The sequence below is a fragment of the Notechis scutatus genome, chromosome 2, assembly GCF_049901735.1.
Source record: "Notechis scutatus isolate UNSWTSFEM ecotype Mainland chromosome 2, rNotScu1.2, whole genome shotgun sequence".
Taxonomy (NCBI): Eukaryota; Metazoa; Chordata; class Lepidosauria; order Squamata; family Elapidae; genus Notechis; species Notechis scutatus.
The window spans coordinates 25,962,496-25,980,643 of NC_142010.1; the positions used below are offsets into that span (position 1 = coordinate 25,962,496).

Consider the following 18,148-nt stretch of genomic DNA (forward strand, 5'->3'; position numbering starts at 1 on the left):
AGGGCTGCTGGAAGGAAAGAGCAGCTGCAGCAACACGGGTGACTCAGGGGTAAGGCTGCAAGGTAATGGCCCCTCCCTTCAGAGATAAAAGCCAGCTGAGAAACCAGAGTTCTTTGCAGGAAGCAAAGAAGTTTTTGCACTCAAGCCTTGTGGACGTCTGGACTCTTTTAGTTGGTATTTGGAGACTCTGTGTTTGAAATACTTTTTTGGCAACTTTATCTAGTGTTCTTGGCAGTCTTGCACAAACTTGGCAAGGCTCGTTCTTATCAGAGACAATTAGTCTGAAACAGCCTTTTAACTGGGAAGGAACGGAATTTATAAAGGATAATTAAAAGGTTTTGCTGTTACCTCCATTTAATGTTTGTTTCATTGGAACAAGCTTTGGGTCAGAACAAGACCTGCAAGGTCCCTTCCAACATCTGTTAAATAATCTATCGTGGATTTTTTTCTCTCTTTCAACTCCCATTAAACAAATTGAACAGATTGATATCCGGGAATTATGCAGCAGGTGTCCAAATGAAGTCGGAGACACCAACACAAACTTGTAGTTTTATAGAAATGAATCTATTTAACGTTTATATTTACAACAAATAGGATAGTCAGGAACATCATGAGGTAAATTTAAACAGCATACAGAAGGAAACACAAAAGGAAAAAAGGCGGGGGAAAAGGGAAACTCCCCCTTTACCCCCAGCAACCAATCATAACACAGATTGCCTCATGCAGGACTCCGCGCTGTCCAACCAATCAACTCCGACCATGTGTCCCTGCCCTTTGTACCCTTTACTGTTCCAGCGATTAAATTCAATATCTTTATGGTAGTCCTCGACGTACAACCATGGTTGAGCCCAGCATTTCTGTCACTAAGCAAGATAGTTGTTAAATGAGCTTCAACCCATTTTACAACCTGTTCCCCTGCAATCTTTAAGCGAATCGCTGCAGTTGTTAAGTGAAGCGTGCGGTTATTAAGCGAATCTGGCTTTCCCTGTTGACTTTGCCCATCATTTTTTTCTAGGGCTGTTGTAACTTGAGTCACTAAACGAATGGTTGTAAGTTGAGGACTACCTGTATCCCAAAAGTGCTTTTGGACACAGAATATTACCAAACTTGGACTTTATTTTACCAGTGGTTGGAAAAAAGAAGTGGAGATTAAGAATGTCATCTGTATTGTTAAGCAATTATACAAACCCAGACCACATGATGTTTATTAAGCACTAACAAAATGTAAATAATAGAAAATCAATCAAACCTTTTTTTTAAAGTGCTTTTTCAAGAGGTAACTGGACATTCTTGTTTTTCTTTTAAGATATTTAAGATATATAAAGATATTTAAATATATAAATTATATATTTATATTAAATATATAAGTATATAAAATATTAATATTTAAGATATTTAAGCTTCTTGGATGAGAAGCGAAATGTCTTCAAAGAAAATCAAGAACGTCCAATTGCCTCTTGAAAAAAGCACATTTAGCATTAGCAATAGCACTTAGACTCATATACCACTTTATGGTGTTTTACAGCCCTCTCTAAGCAGTTTTACGGAGTCAGTCTATCGCCCCCAACAATCTGGATCCTCATTTTACCCAACTCGGAAAGGATGTAAGGCTGAGTCAACCTTGAGCGTGGTGGGATTTGAACTGCCAAGTTTCAGGCAGCCGATAGTCGGCAGAAGTGGCCTGCAGTACCGCACACTAACCACTGTGCCATCAAAGCCTGACTTCTGGACAGCCGTGACTTGGATGACTGAGAATCGGCATAGACGTTGACCTGTATTACAGTTTCCAAAGTTGGGGGAAATGAATGTTGCTTTGATTGGCATCCTCATAAATTCTGCTTGGAATAATGAACTGTCTTGTTATTTTTCCCTGCCTGGTAGGTAGCGCTGGTGAGCCAAGATCCCGTACTCTTTGCCCGATCCTTGGGTGCCAACATTGCCTACGGCTTGGAAGAGCAATGTGAAGAGAAGGTGATCCAGGCTAGTCAGCAAGTAGGAGTCCATCGCTTCATCTCCACGATGAGCCACGGCTACGATACAAGTAGGAGTCCCTGTCTTCTGCCCAGGGATGGATGGCAGGGTCACATGGGAGTTGTCTCAAGGGTAGAACATCAGAGGGGTCATTGGTGCTCTCTGAGCATGGCTGCTTTTTTTGCAGAATGTCTCATTACCCAAACGACAGGTAATCCTTGACTTACAAGTTTGTTTAGTGATCGTCCGAAGTTACGGCACTGAAAAAAGTGACTGTGATGACCCAGGGCATGGCACAAAGGCAACACAGTCAAATAAGCAATAAGAGTCCTTTTATTATCTCCAACTTTGCCCCCAATGTCCAGGTTACCTTGGGCTGGAGAAAAACTCTCCCAGGAAAAGCCTTTAACTGTAGAAAATTCAGTCCAAAACAAGGTACACAAAAACTGTAACTAAAAATCCAAACAAACCAAGCTGAAGTAATTAACTGGATAGGGCAGGAGAAGGAATTTCAGATTTGAAAGTGCGGCAAAACTCACACAGTTAGGAAAACGCCAGGAACACCAGATAAGCCACGACGATACCAGATAAATTCACGTTTGCTCCCAACAACTTGCTGTGCGCAGCTTCCTCATTTATACACTGTGTTCCCAGCTGCAGCTAATGAAGGGAATCAGGGTCCTTTCCTCTCCCGTAAGCCAAGCAACACACGTTGCTCCCTTCTCCGTTCCTCCCTGCGTGCCCTAGGATGAAGAGGGGGTAGGCCTAGATCTTCCTCTGAATTCCCTCTGCCTTGCTCTACCTCTCCCCTGCTCTGCCCAGCCGGACTTTGCCCTTCCCCAGTTTCTTCCACAGCCAGTGGAGCCACACTCCCACTCCCTGTCAGCTGTTCGGTTTCCCCCACCAAGTCAGATTCCAACAGGGGCATGGCCATTTTTCACACTTATGACCTTTTTTTCACACTTATGACCTTTGGCAGCATCCCCATGGCCATGTGATTCCCCAGATTCCCTTCACCCAGCCGCAGAACTGTCCCAAATAACTCCAGCCACAAGCAGGCCAAGATTAGTCCACAAGGCAACAGCCAATAGTCCATAAAACAAAGAAGTTCACCAATAAACTTAATCTACTAAGCCAAACTGAAATACACCCACAAGAGCTCACTTGACAAAAGAAGTTCAGAGTCTCCAAAATCCAGCAGGAAACACCAGGAACAAACACACACAGCCAGAAACCAAACGTGTTGTTCCCAGCAACGCTTCCCTTTGCCTGCCATGATAAATAGTTTTCCTGTGCAGCCCATCAAGACAGGTGGGGCCTTCTGAATAATCTGGCAGATCTCCATTGCTCTTGTCTTTTCTCTGCCCTGCGTGCTCTCGGATCCACCATGGAAGGCAGCTCCTTCTCTCCACTGACCGCCAACCCCGGCAAGCTGTCCCCAGCTAAATCCGCCTGTAAACCTCTTTTGGCCATTCAGAGTCCTTAATTAACCCAGTTCATCTTCCCTTGAGCCGACTTCCGAGGAGGAATATGAGGAGTCGTCCAAGGGAGACATCACACGGGTTTTGCGACTTCCTGATGAGCAAAGTCAAAAGGGGAAGCCGGATTCACTTTACAACCGTGTTACTAACTTGACGACTGCAGGGATCCACTGTGGCAAGAAAAGTCATAAAATGAAGCAAAACTCATTTAATACATGTCTCGCTTAGCAACAAAAATGTTGGGCTCAATTACAGCCTCAGATTGAGGATTACCAATAGTGTGGGTAAAGAAACATCTGCAAGAAAACAGCCATGCTCAGAGAGCACCTGTCAGAGTATATTCATGAACTGGAATAGAACTTAGTAACAAGGTCAGCCAATGAGAGCTGAATTGAGGGCTGAAACTTAAAGAGAGAATCTGGGCCTGGTTTATCTGTGTTCTGTGCTCGGCTCTAAAGTGAAAGAGAAACTAACTTGCTTGCTTGTCTGCTGAAGTTGATGTTGCCGCTGTGCTCTGAACATGTAACATGTCTGCTTCTGTTTGAGTATGCGCCCTGTTCGAGAAATCTACAACTGGTATTGCAAAATTGACTTAATGTGTTTATAAAGACGTTAAATGAGGTATCAGCCATCCGCGTTTACTTTTCTGGTGCTGAATTTACGCTGCAAAACGGAACAGGGTTATGGGCCCAGAAAAAAGACTGAATTGTAATTAAAGCTGAGAGAGTGCCTGTTTTCATAGCAAGAAACAAAGGCAAGAGACTGCAGGGTGGCTGAAAAAAAATAAAAATTAAAGAGAGCTCTCTACCCCGTTTGGGTCAGAAGAAGTATATTATTTGGGCTGCAAAGATGGGATTTTCCTAAAAGCAAAAGAGTTTTGGAACATTGTTGAAAATCCGCTCCAGGCACCATTGAATGCTGCAGATCAGAAGCTGCACAAGAGAGCGTTTGCTCATTTCAATCCTGAGACACAGATGTTTTCCTTTATTGGAGAAATATCTGTGACCCTGTGGAGCTGTGACCATAGGGAGGAGGCAGGACTAGGCCTCATGGGTTGCCATGTTCTACCACCTTCCCAGCTATTAGACCGGATGGTGAATAGATTGCTACAGATGTGTTGCAAAGTCAGTATTCCAGATTTCAGCGATTGGGGGATGAATGAAGCAGCTGTTAGAATTAAAATGGATAAGCAGGGAGTTTGGGAGGGGCCCCGATTGCAGAACGCCTCCGTTTTTTGTCTCTTGCTTCAGATGCCGGGGAAGCAGGAAAGCAAATTTCTGGAGGGCAGAAACAAGGGATTGCTCTTGCCCGGGCTTTGATCCGAAACCCCAAAGTGCTGATTTTGGACGATGCCACCAGCGCCTTGGACACCGACAGCCAGAAACTGGTGAGAGAACTTGGGGGGCGAGGGGGGGGGGAGAAGTTTTATGAGAAGGATTGAACGATGGACGGAATTAAAGAAGCAAAAAGGGAGGGTGAGAAAGGGGAAGAGGAAGTGGCCTATAACGTCGAGAAGAATTTTGTAGGGTTTCTGTTAAACCGCTGCGAGATTTTTTTTTCCTGCTTGGCCCAGCTGCAGTCGGGGTAGTAGGTGGAACTGAAAACAACCCTGCCCTCATCCAGTTTCCACAGGAAGGTCTTCATTGGGGGGGGGAGGGAAAGTGGGGTTGTTGCGGGATTTGCAGCCCCAACGAACCTAAAAATAAGAAGAAGAAGAGTCTTAGATATATTCACTATACCTTGATAATAAATAATAAAGGCTGGAGATAGATACATAGATACCCTGTTTCTCCAACAATACGGCCTCCCCCAATAGGAAGTCCCAGCATGTTTTATAGGCATGAAATGAAATTAAGCCCCTCCCCCCAAATTAAGGCTTATATTAAAACATGCGAAATGGGGGGGAAATGGCAGGAGGGCTTGCCGTTAGGAAGTACTTTTGTTGCACACACGGATATGGTGCTGCCTGCGTTGACCCCGATACGAAGTGCCCCACCAACGCCGAGGTCAACATCCAAGCCGTCGCCGCCCGCCTGAAGATGCAAGAGGGGGAAATTAAGTTACCCCCGAAAAGACGGCCTAGCCATTTTTTCGGGGCTCAAAAAAAAAATAAGACCCGGCCTTATTATATGAGAAACACGGTAGTGTCAGGATTCCAGCACTTAACCCCATTTAAATCATGAGTCCCGAGCCAAACTTCCAAAACTTCAGAAGGATTTATTGGGAGTTAAAAGGTGCGGCATTGCTGGGGTGTAGCCAACTCTGAGACACATCATTCGTTGTTACCCTTGATCCAGGTTTTCCCCAAGCCCCTGGGTGTATCACACATCCATAGCCAAGAGTCATCAATCATACTCTTCAGTTAGAATTTTGCACGGCAGAAACTTCAGTCACCTAGTTACTATCTTTGAAAACATTTATGGAATGCAGTTTCGGTTTGCAAGCTGTCGCACTGCTCCCCCCTCCCTTTCTGTTAGCAACTCTAAAAGACCATAGAAATATGTTATGAGTTGACAGATAGATGAGAGAGAGAGAGGGAGGGAAGGAGGGATAGATAACATGATGATAGATAGATGACAGACAGACAGATAATACATGAGAGAAAGAGATAGATGAGAGAAAAAAGAGAGAGATAATGGACAGACAGATAGATGATAGATGAGATAGATGAGAGAAAGATAAGATAAGTGTGAGAGATGAAAGAGAAAGAGAGGGAGGGAGGGAGATATGATAGATAGATGATAAATAGATGATAGGTAGGTAGGTAGGTAGGTAGGTAGGTAGATAGATAGATAGATAGATAGATAGATAGATAGATAGATAGATAGATAGATAGATAGATAGATAGATAATACATGAGAGAAAGAGATAAGAGAAAAGAGAGAGATAGTGGACAGACAGATGATGGATGAGATAGATGAGAGAAAGAAAGATGATAGAATGAGATAAGTGTGAGGGAGATGAAAGAGAGAGGGAGGGAGATATGATAGATGATAGATAGATAGATAGAACATGAGAGAAAGAGATAGATGAGAGAAAAGAGAGAGATTATGCACAGACAGATGTGAGATGAGAGAAAGATTTAGATAAGTGTGAGAGAGATGAAAGAGAGAGAGGGAAGGAGGGAGGGAGGGAAAGAGAAGGGAGAGATAATAGACAGATAGATGATAGAAAGATGGATGATAGAGAGAATGAAATAGGTGTGAGAGAGAGGGGAGGGAGATGATGCACATATAAAGTAAATCTTGATTTTGTTTATATCACAAAAGTGACAGCTTACTTCCTGTAGGAAAGAGCGGGCTGCCTATCTTCCTTCAAGTCTGCCTTCCCTCAGCATCCTTCCATAGAGGTAGTCCTTGACTTACCATCACAATTGAGTCCAAAATTTCTGTTGCTACATGAGACAGTTGCTAAGTGAGTTCTTGTGGACTTCAGCTCCCATAATTCCTCAGCCAACATGGTAGTCCACAGATCTCCAAGCTGCCAAGATGGAGAAACACTTCTCTTAAGGCAGGGGTCTCTAGGAAAGCTGGCTAAGGAATTCTGGGAGTTGAAGTCCACAAGTCTTAAAGTTACCAAGGTTGGAGACCCCTGCTCTAGGGAGAATATATACTGGTAGTAGTAGGAAAGTTGAAGCAAGTATGTAAGTTGTAGTGTGCAAGTATGTAAGTTAACGGTGTGTGAGATACTTTTTTATTATTCCTGATGCCCAACTGGTTTACTTTCTCTCTGACCCAGCCTTGTGGCTCCCCCCTTTTTTTCCTGTCTTTCTAACCTTTCTTCTCTTTCCGACACCCCATTTTTGGTCTCACGCAGCTGGAGGAAGAAATCTACAAAGAAGAAACTCGCAGCCGCCGCACCGTTCTCCTGATCTCCCACCGGCTCCAAAGCGTGAAGCGGGCTAATCTCATCCTGGTCATGGAAGACGGGGAGATCCGCGAGAGGGGGACCTACGAGGAGTTGGTGGAGAAGGAGGGGCTCTTCTGTCAGCTCCTGCAGAAGCAGCCGAATGGGGCAGAGGAGGGCAGGAGCAGCAGCCCCAACGGGAACAATAGGAATTGATAACGGGGTGAGAAACAGGCGGGAACGATCCGGTCTGGATCCCAAAGCAGCACTTATCGCTCCCTGCGCGCATCGTACAGTGGAGAGACATCTCAGCAACGCAACACTCCTCATTGATTGACAGTTTATCCTTCTGAAAGTTCTAAACTGCCGTTCAGGAATCACGATTTAAGCGAAGTGCCATCTGGGAAAACTTTTTTGAGTGGGGAGGGGGTGGGTGGGCGTTCACAGATTAAGCAGAAGACAGCATCTAAGATGGCCTTGCCAAAACCAAAAGAAGTTGGAAGGTTTTGATGACCTCACAGGGACCTGCAATAGAGGGCTGCTCTTTAAAATACTGTACTGTAAAATACTTGGGGGCGGGGCGGGGGGGGTATCACTGTTTCTAAGGCTGAGCCACAACTTCCGAAGGCAGCTTCTGTTCCATGGGTTGATCGTTCTCACTGTCAGAAAGTTTCTCCTTATTTCCAGGCTGAATCTCTCCTTGTTCAGTTTCCATCCATTATTCATCACGTGACCAAAACAAATTGGAGAGTAAAATACTTGGGGGCAGAGAGAGGAAGGTGTCACTGTTTCTAAGGCTGAGCCACCTCACAGGGTTGTCGGGAAAATAGGATTACAGATTACAGATTAACGGAGTTGGAAGAGAGCTTGTAGGTCATCTAGTCCAACCCCCAAGCCATGCAGGAGACCCTACACCAGTGGTGGCTAACCTTTTTGGCTCCTGTGCCAAAAATTGCGTGCGCCAAGCACCCAGAATGCAATGCACCCGCCCACCTGCGTGCACAATCCCCCCTGCCACCCCACCACCACCTTCTTACCTGCACTGCACCTCACAGCTGATTTTTCTGCTGGTTTGAGGCCTTATTCGGCTTCCCAGAGGCTAGGAAAAAGCCTCTGCAAGGCTTCTCAGAATGAATCAGTATTACAGGAAGTGACGAAATGGGCCTATTCATCCTGAGAAGCCTTGCAGAGGCTTTTTCCAAGTCTCTGGGAGGCCGAAAAAGGCCTCAAACCAGCAGAAAAATCAGCTGTGAGGCACGCATATATGCAGTGAGGTAGGTTTGCCTGCGGCTTGCGTGCCGGCACAAATGTCTCTGCGTGCCACTTGTGGCATGCGTGCCATAGGTTTGCCATCAGGGCCCTACATCGTTTCTGACAGATGGCAGTCCAATCTCTTCTTGAAAGCTTCCAGTGATGAAGTTCCCACCACTTACGAATCTGAAAGCAAAGCTGCTCCATTGGTTAATTGTTCTCACTGTCAGGTTCTAGGTTGAATCTCTCCTTGATCAGTTTCCATCCATTATTCCTTGTCTGGCCTTCAGAAAATGAGTTGACCCCTTTCTCTCTTTGGCAACCCCTCAAGTATTGGAAGACTGCTGCCATCATCTCTCCCCTGGTCCTTCTCTTCACTTAGACCAGTTATGCCCAGTTCCTGCTGGCCACTGCCTGCTCCCAAAAGTGCCAGGAACATCCCGTGTGTTCACCACCTTGAGATATTTATAAATGGGATATAACAAACGAACGAACGAACGAATCCAGCAGTAAAATCGGATTGTGTTCAGTTGTCCCAAAGACGCTTTCCCAAAAGACAATTGGACTGTCTTTGTTTTTCCTGGAAGATGTTTCGCTTCTCATCCAAGAATCTTCCTCAGTTTTGACAGAAGTGTAAGGTCCCAGAAGTTTCCCTGAGCCACAGAGACGCCAAAGAGTGAAACTCGAGACGAGGCTTGCAAAAATAACAGCTTTTTTTATTTGGCCAAAGCAAAAAGTCTGGGTGAATATTATGTCCAAAACATACGGACAAAATGCATGTAAGGAATAGCCACACCCTGCAAGAGTGGCTCAGAATATTACATACATTTTACGCTGATAGAAACTAAGTTTATCCAATTAATGTCGGCAATGTCTTACCCATGCCCTCCCCTTCCTTATCCATGAAGCGTTCTTTGTCCATGCTCTGTCCATACTTTGTTATTTTACACAGTATCCCTTGTCCTTGTGTGTTTCTGCTCCTGGGCAGCCTCCCCTTATCTATGAAGCAAGATGTTCATGGGAATTGTCTGCAAAGATGTGCCTAGCTCTGAAGCAAATTGCAGAGGCGAGAAACCAGATAGAAAAGGATACGATTCTCTTACAGAACGAATTCCTAACAAAACGATTCCCATCCTTAGCAAAATAGTCGAAGCAACTTCTTTAACAGATGCAAAGAGCAAAGGTTAGATTGATTCATGTCAAAATGTCCTTTCAGAAGCTTCTTGGATGAGAAGTGAAACATCTTCAAGAAAAAAAAAACCCAAGTCCAATTGTGTTTTGAGGAAGCACCCTTGGGGCAAGCATGTCCTGGATGGCTGAGAATCTCCACAGAGGTGGTGCTCGGTTCCTTTTTAAAAATGCTCCCCCTCAACAAGGCATCAGGATCGCCATTCCTGGTATTGAACGAGATTTTGGAAATCTCGTTCCCGAACGTGTGAAGTTTTGGTGATCTCTCGAGAGTGCTGCCATTTTGTAGTGTTATTTTTTTAAAATTCAGCTTGGGAGAGTTGAAGGCTTTTCTGTTTTGGAATGACGAGAGGCCTGGGGAAGGCCGTGTGGGCTTATGTCCTCCGCTTTCTTTTAGAGACCCTTAGTGCGGGGGTCTTCAACCCAGTGATGGTATTCAGCCGGTCCTCACTGGATCTAGTGAACCGGTAGCAAGAAATTTGACGTGGGTTGCCAAACCGGTAGTAAGTTCTGGCTGGCCACGCCCCCGACCCAGTCGCCCTCCCGCCTGTTACTTGCTCACCCCGGCTGCCTGACGTTCACCTAAGGTATTTCTTATTTTTCCTCCTGACAATCAGTTTTATGTAGATCAGCTGTGCTGGGATTCCCCTTGCCTGAGGCACAGAAAGGCAAAAAAAAATGGCTCACTTTCCCCCTCCAATTTTGCTGTCCTATGCTTCAGAGGAGCCTGAGGGGAACAAAAACATTCTTCTGAGGCCAGGAATCTCCCAAAATGGAGCATGGAGGGGTGCTACATGCCCCCCCGTGCACTTTTTTTCTTCCTAAACCTCAAGAGCTTTAGGGGAGCAAAAACGCCCTCCTCAGGCCCAAAAAATGTGTAGGGGCTGCAAAAAAGCAAAAAAAAAAGCCATGCCCACCAAGCCACACCCACAGAAATGGTTGTAAAATTTTTGGAATCCCACCCACTGCTCCAACCTTGGTGTCTTTAAGACTTGTGGACTTTAACTCTCTGCCAGCTGGGGGATTCTGGGAGTTGAAGTCCACAGATCTCAAAGACAGCCTCAGTGAGTAGCCCTTGTTGCTATGACCTTCAAAGGTAAATGCTTCCTTGAGACCAACTTGGACATTAGCTGTCTTCTGGGAGGATGCCAACTGAGCTCTTCCTCTTTTGAGCTTGCCTCTAGTTCAGCTATGCCTCTACTGTGGAGTGAGGCAGCTTTCTGAACGGAAATATTTGGCAGCTCAAATGTTAGAGGACTTGGCAGTCAAGTCAAGCGGGAGCATCAAAATGGCGTTCACACATTTGAAGCCTGTTCCATTATTTTGTTGTTGTGGATGCCACTAAAGCTGGCATCCACAACTCTTCTGCTGCCACCTTCAGCTCTAGCAGTAGATGCCAATGTGATTATAAATTATTAGGTTATTGAGTCCAGTTACTAACTTCAGAATTAGTACACATCTTTTCTTTCCCTCAGGTTGTGAAATGGTTTGGATTCGATTATTCCAATCTTTGCCTTCCTCCTTTCCTAGCTGAGCAGATCATATATTCATATTTTGGGACCTTTTAATCTGTTGCTCACCTTGGAGTTGTACCCAATTTAGGAGGAAGGCCTCCTAAATTGGGTACATTGGTCCAAATTTTGAAAGCCACTTGGGCAGACCGATGAAGTAGCTGATCTGGGTTTAGTGTTAAATAAATGAAGAAGTTCACAATTGCTTTCTGTAAGATCTTGTATTTTAGAAAGCCCATGTGCAGAAAAACACTTGTATTTGTACATTGTAAAATAAATACCTATCTAATATTTCTTGTCTTTATATTATCTATCATTTCCTTGAATACATTTTTCATACTAGTAGAACAATTATATAGTTTCTCCAGCCAGATAACAGCAATAACACTTATACAATAACTTATACAAATAAATAAATGCTCTGTCTTACATATTGGCAAAAAAAAAATCAGAAAATAAAATACAAGCTGAATAGTCAAGACCTTGCTGATGATCTAAACTCTGTCAAGGATCTTGGAGTACTCATCTCTAATGATCTAAGTGCTAGAGCCCACTGTAACTACATAGCCAAAAAGGCATTAAGAGTTGTTAATCTAATCTTACGTAGCTTTTTCTCTGGTAACATCACACTACTAACTAGAGCGTACAAAACATTTGCTAGACCAATACTCAAATACAGCTCATCAGTCTGGAACCCACATTACATACCTGATATTAACACAGTTGAGAAAAGTCCAGAAATATTTCACAAGAAGAGTTCTCCACTCCTATACTCGTTGCAGAATACCTCATGCCACCAGACTTGAAATTCTAGACCTAGAAAATCTAGAACTACGCCACTTTCGGTCCAATCTAAGTATAGTATAGTATATAAAATCATACATTGCAATGTCCTACCTCTCAATGAATACTTCAGCTTCAACCATAACAACACAAGAGCAAACAATAGATACCAACTCAAGGTTAACCGCACCAAACTTGATTGCAGGAAATACGACTTCAGCAACAGAGTGGTCAATGGCTGGAATACTCTACCTGATTCTGTGGTTTCTTCCCCAAACCCCAAAAACTTTAACCTTAGACTGTCTACTATTGACCCCACTCACCCCTTTCCTAAGAGGTCTGCAGGGCCGTGCATTTTTAAATGTCCATTTCATGTATTCATAACTATGGGTATACTTATACCTGTTATCTTATAATCGCTTGACAAAATAAAATAAATAAATAAATACACAGCTTCACAGTGCTTCACAGCCCCCTCTAAGCAGTTTAGAGTCAACATATTGCCCCCAACAATCTGGGTCCTCATTTTACTGACCTCTGGAAGGCTGAGTCAACCTTGAGCCTGGTGAAATTGGAACTGCCAAATTGCAGACAGCCGGCAGGCAGCAGAAGTAGCCTGCAGTACTGCACTCTAACCATTGCACCACCAGTAGCTCAATCACCCAAATACATTAGAAATTGTATCCTAAAATGGCACCCCCAAGCTGTCTGCTTTCACTATTGGTGATCACCTTCCACTTGAGTGCAATAGGGAACAGGAGCATGACGATTCGTGTGGTTAGGATGCAGGGTTGGAGCTTAGGAAGCCTGTGTTCAAGACCCAAACACTGTCATGCGGTGGGATTGAGCTCCCATCCTTCACTCCAGCTCCTGCCAGGGAAGTGAAAGGAGTCCCCAATTGGACATCACCTGGGCAACAGTGATGCTACCAGCGAATCCTTTGAACCCAGAAATGCCTCAGTACTTATGAGCATGATGTGGCCATAGGGAACATTGGCAATATCTTGGGGTAATTTGGCTGGTTGGAGATAATGGTATTGGTAGGTGTAGTCAAACACAGCTGGAGGGCACCCTGGATGTTTTAGGACACTTTGGTGCTTCATACAGGTGGCCTTGACAAATTTCCCTATGGTGTTTATACAAGCTTTTGAAAAGACATACAGAATAATTGCTTCTTATAATGATAAAACTAGAATTCAATTTTTAAAAGAAGCACACAGAAGGAATTGTTTCTTATAATGATAAAACTAGAATTCAAGTTTTTAAAAGAAGCATACAGAAGGAATTGTTTCTTATAATGATAAAACTAGAATTCAAGTTTTTAAAAGAAGCATACAGAAGGAATTGCTTCTTATAATGATAAAACTAGAATTCAATTTTTAAAAGAAGCACACAGAAGGAATTGTTTCTTATAATGATAAAACTAGAATTCAAGTTTTTAAAAGAAGCATACAGAAGGAATTGTTTCTTATAATGATAAAACTAGAATTCAAGTTTTTAAAAGAAGCATACAGAAGAAATTGTTTCTTATAATGATAAAACTAGAATTCAATTTTTAAAAGAAGCACACAGAAGGAATTGTTTCTTATAATGATAAAACTAGAATTCAAGTTTTTAAAAGAAGCATACAGAAGGAATTGTTTCTTATAATGATAAAACTAGAATTCAAGTTTTTAAAAGAAGCATACAGAAGAAATTGTTTCTTATAATGATAAAACTAGAATTCAATTTTTAAAAGAAGCACACAGAAGGAATTGTTTCTTATAATGATAAAACTAGAATTCAATTTAAAAAAAACATACAGAAGGAGTAACTGCTTCTTATAATTATAACACTATAATTCAATTTTTTGGAAAAAAACATACAGAAGCAATGCTTTTATTACAGGAGCTCGCCGATCATTAGCATTTTTGGTTGTCAGGGTAGCGTAATCAGCAAAGCGCAGATTACTGTGGTTCCTTTTCCTCCAAGTTTGAAACTTCTTCGGCTGCCAGCGTTGGCACCGGAAAAAAAACCCAGCAAAACCCACGTATTGGATCACCCAGCCAACGGCTGAAGAGAACGTCCTTGCGTCATCTGTTGCTAAGAGGTTTCAGTTGCGGAGGTTGACACCGAGCGGGGAATTCCCCTTGCCAACTCCAGAGCTTAGTTGGCGACCCCTGGAGGCGGAGAGATGCAACGAGCGGCAGTGGCGGAAATCTCGGCTTTTTCTAGGAAAAGAAAGAGGGGGGGAACTCAGTGGAAGGGGGGAGTCAGATAACTGGTAAGAGATAACCAGGGTTGGAAGGGACCTTGGAGGTCATCTAGTCCAACCCCCGCCCAAGCAGGAGACCCTACACCATTTTTGACAAATGGCAATCCAATCTCTTCTTGAAAGTCTCCAGTGATGGCGCTCCCACAACTTCCGAGGGCAACTTCTGTTCCATGGGTTGATTGTTCTCACTATCAGAAAATTTCTCCTTATTTCCAGGTTAAATCTCTCTCCTTGTTCAGTTTCCATCCATTTATTCCTTGTCTGGCCTTCAGGTGCTTTAGAAAATAGCTCGACTCCTTCCTCCTCTCTGTGGTAGGCCCTCAAACATTGGAAGACCGCTATCATGTCTCCCCTGGTCCTTCTCTTTACTAGACTAGCCAAGCCCAGTTCCTGCAACCGTTCTTCATATGTTTTAGCCTCCAGTCCCCTAATCATCCTGGTTGCTCTTCTCTGCACTTGTTCTAGAGTCTCAACATCTTTTTTATAATGTAGTGATCAATCCTGGATGCAGTACTCTAGGCGTAGTCTTACTAAGGCTTTATAAAGTGGTATTAGTACATCGCTTGATCTTGATTGTATCCCTCTGTTAATGCAATTTAGGATTGCATTAGCTTTTTTGGCTGCTGCTGCACACTGCTAGCTCATATTTAGCTGGTTGTCCACTAAGACTCCAAGATCCCTCTCACAGTTACTGCTATTGAGCCTGGTTTCACCCAGTCCATATGTGTACTTTTGGTTTTTCTTGCCTAAGTGTAGGACTTTACTTTTCTCTACATTGAATTTCATTTTGTTAGATACGGCCCAGTGTTCAAGTCGTCGTGGGAAGGGTTGAAGTGCTAGGCTAGGGACAGATTGATTCGGAGAAACGGTATGTCGTCGATAAGAGTTGATAATGACTTGATGGCATACAATCAATTCATGAATCTTATCGATCAATCAGTGGTACCACTTGCCTTCAGAAGTTGTGGGCACTTCATCACTGGAGGTTTTTAAGAGGGGACTGGATAGACACTTATCTGAAAGGGTATATAGCAGTGGTGGCTGTTATGTATATGTAAATAATGTAGTTGGGTTGAAAGTATATAAACTACAAATATATATGTTTGTAGCTTTAAGGAAAAATACTGTAATGTATCATGCTGTGTTCTGATTGGTTAATAATGCTACAAGTTGCCATAAAAGGGAGCTATAGATCATGGCTTAATTCTCTCTTTCTTTTTCTCTTTTTCACTGATGATCTCTCTTAATACTGATACTGACTGACTATGGACCGATACTGACTAATCCTGTTTATTTTGATATTCTGTTGATATCGAAGGTTATTTGTTATATTATGGTTTGATATTTGTCTGCTGTAAAAGACATGGAACCGGTAAGAAGACTTTATAACTGGATATTTCTGGACTGTTAAAAATGTGTATGACATGGACTGTTTATTGGACTGTGCTATTTCTTCAAGTAAATATTAATACAACTTGTTCAACTCAGTGTGGCTGTATATTTCTTCATAACTGTTCTCATAAACGGTTTTCCGTGTGCATATCCTTTTTATACAAAGGGTTACTCTGCACATATTCTAACAGTGGCTAACCTTTTTTGGCTTCCGTGCCGATAATTGTGCCAGCACCCGTGGCAATGCATGCTGCCCCCCCATGCCTCCTGCACATGCGCATACGACCCCCCTCATGCGCCATGCATCTCTATGCATGCGTACACAACCCCACCTTGCGCACCATGCATCTGTGCACATGTGCATGCAATTCTCCCTTGCATTCAGTGCGTTTGCGCATGCATGTGCAATCCCCTCGCACACAGCATGTCCTTGCACATGCGCCTCTCATGCACCACCCTCTGCCGCCTGCACATGCATGCCAGATACCAGACTATCAGCTGTTGGGTGGTGGCGTATGCGCTTGCATGCGTAGTGGGGCTCTTCCGGGTGACCTCTCGCGTGCCGGGGGAAAATGGCTCTGCGTGCCACTTCTACCACACCTGCCATAGGTTCGCCAACATGGGTATATAGGATCTCCTACTTGAGCAGGGGGTTGGACCTAGAAGACCTCCAAGGTATCCTTCCAGCCAGGGGTGGGATTCAAATTTGTTAACAACCGGTTCTGTGGTCATGGCTTAGGTGGTGGGCATGGCTTGGTGGTCATGTGACTGGGTGGGCGTGGCTTGGTGGTCATGTTATTGGCTGGGCATGGCCAACTCAATATCACTCACATCGAGGCACGCGTCTCCTTGCCTGGCCTCTCATGACTGTGGGGATGCTGCAATAGTCGTAAGTGTGAAAAATGGTCATAAGTCACTTTTTTCAGTGCCATTGTTACTTTGAATGGTCACTCCACACAAACAAAGTACCAGCAAATGAGAAAAAAAAACCTCCAGAGACATTCCAGAGATAGGAAGTCCAGTCCTGCCCAAGAATGTAATAAGGGTTAATGGAGAGGCAGTTTCTGTAAGCAACAGCAGAATGTTTCCTTCCTGCCTTCCTTACAGGATTAGGCCAGTAATTTCTTCTAACAACCGGTTCTCCGAACTGCTTAGAATGTTAACAACTGGTTCTAGCGAATAGGTGCAAACTGGTAGAATGCTTCCAGCTCTATTCCAACTGATTCCTCAACCGATCCCCTGCTTTGTGACAGAGACTGGAGTATAGGCGCCCCTCCCTTGCTCTTTGGGCCCCGAGATAATCACCCCCCCCCACTTTAAAGTGATGGAGGATTTGCGAGTTGTCAATTCTTATCTGTGCTGCTTCGTGTGAAGGACAAAAGTTTCCTGCTTTTCCGCCACAAGCAAAGCTTAAACGGAACTTGCGGGGTTGGGAGGAGATCAGCTAGTTGCCCTCCGTCGAAACTCAGGTTGTGTGGCTAAAGCCTGCAACAGCCATTTCTAGATGGATTGGACTACAAGATCCATGGTGCGCTCCCAGGGCAGAATCACATGCCTATATTGTCCTCCCAGACGCGTCTGCAGGACCAACCCCTGACACAGAGGAATGGACAGACGTGAGGATTCACACAGGCAGGCAAGACATTGGAATATAAACTTGAGAGCAAACCTCACTCCTTACGAGCACTGATGATGTTATCTAGTTGGGTAATGAAACGTCTGCAAGAGAAAACAAGCCAGCTCAGAGAGCCCCAAGGAGCTACAATATAATAATGAATATAAACTTGAGAGCAAACCCCATTCCTTAGCAGCACTGAGGGCTATGAAAATATCTACAGACCCCTCACATCCCAGACATAAACTGTTTCAACTCCTACCCTCAAAATGACACTATAGAGCACTGCACACCAGAACAACTAGACACAAGGACAGTTTTTTCGTCCCTGCCCTCACTCTGCTAAACAAATAATTCCCTCAACACTGTCCAACTATTTACTAAGTCTGTGTTACTATTACCATTAATCTTCTCTTCTCTCCTATCACCCATCCCCTCCCACTTGTGACTGTATGACTGTAACCTTGTTATTTGTATCCATACGATTTTTATTGACTGTTTCAGAGATGGCATTCAGCAGGTTCCGACCAGTTCTGGAGAACCGGTAGCGGAAATCTTCAGTAGTTTGGAGAACTGGCAAATCCCACCTCTGATTGGCCCTGCCCCCATCTCTTCTCTGCCTCCCGAGTCCCAGCTGATTGGCTGGCTCTTCTTTGGTTGCCCTGCACAGGAGAAGGGAGCTGGAAAGCAGGTTAGTGGGGTGGGGAGGGAATGGGGATTTTGCAGTATCCTTCCCCTGCCATGCCCACCAAGCCACGCCCACAGAACCGGTAGTAAAAATGTTTGAATCCCACCACTGGACTGTTGTTTCCTAATATGATTTGATTGCTTATTGTACCCTATGGCTATATTCTAT

The 18,148-nt window shown here is 44.0% G+C and overlaps 1 protein-coding gene across 2 annotated transcripts in view; it reads left to right on the forward strand.

Moving 5' to 3' along the window:
• TAP1 (transporter 1, ATP binding cassette subfamily B member) overlaps window positions 1-11,541 on the forward strand; it is a 30,402-nt gene extending 18,861 nt beyond the window's left edge. For both annotated transcript variants that reach the window (XM_026688297.2, XM_087953830.1), the window contains exons 10-12: window positions 1,882-2,041; window positions 4,703-4,839; window positions 7,269-11,541. In XM_026688297.2, coding sequence (XP_026544082.2) covers window positions 1,882-2,041; window positions 4,703-4,839; window positions 7,269-7,514 — 543 coding nt within the window. In that variant the 3' untranslated portion in view covers window positions 7,515-11,541. The remainder of the gene's footprint in view (window positions 1-1,881; window positions 2,042-4,702; window positions 4,840-7,268) is intronic.
• The last annotated feature ends 6,607 nt before the right edge of the window (window positions 11,542-18,148 follow it).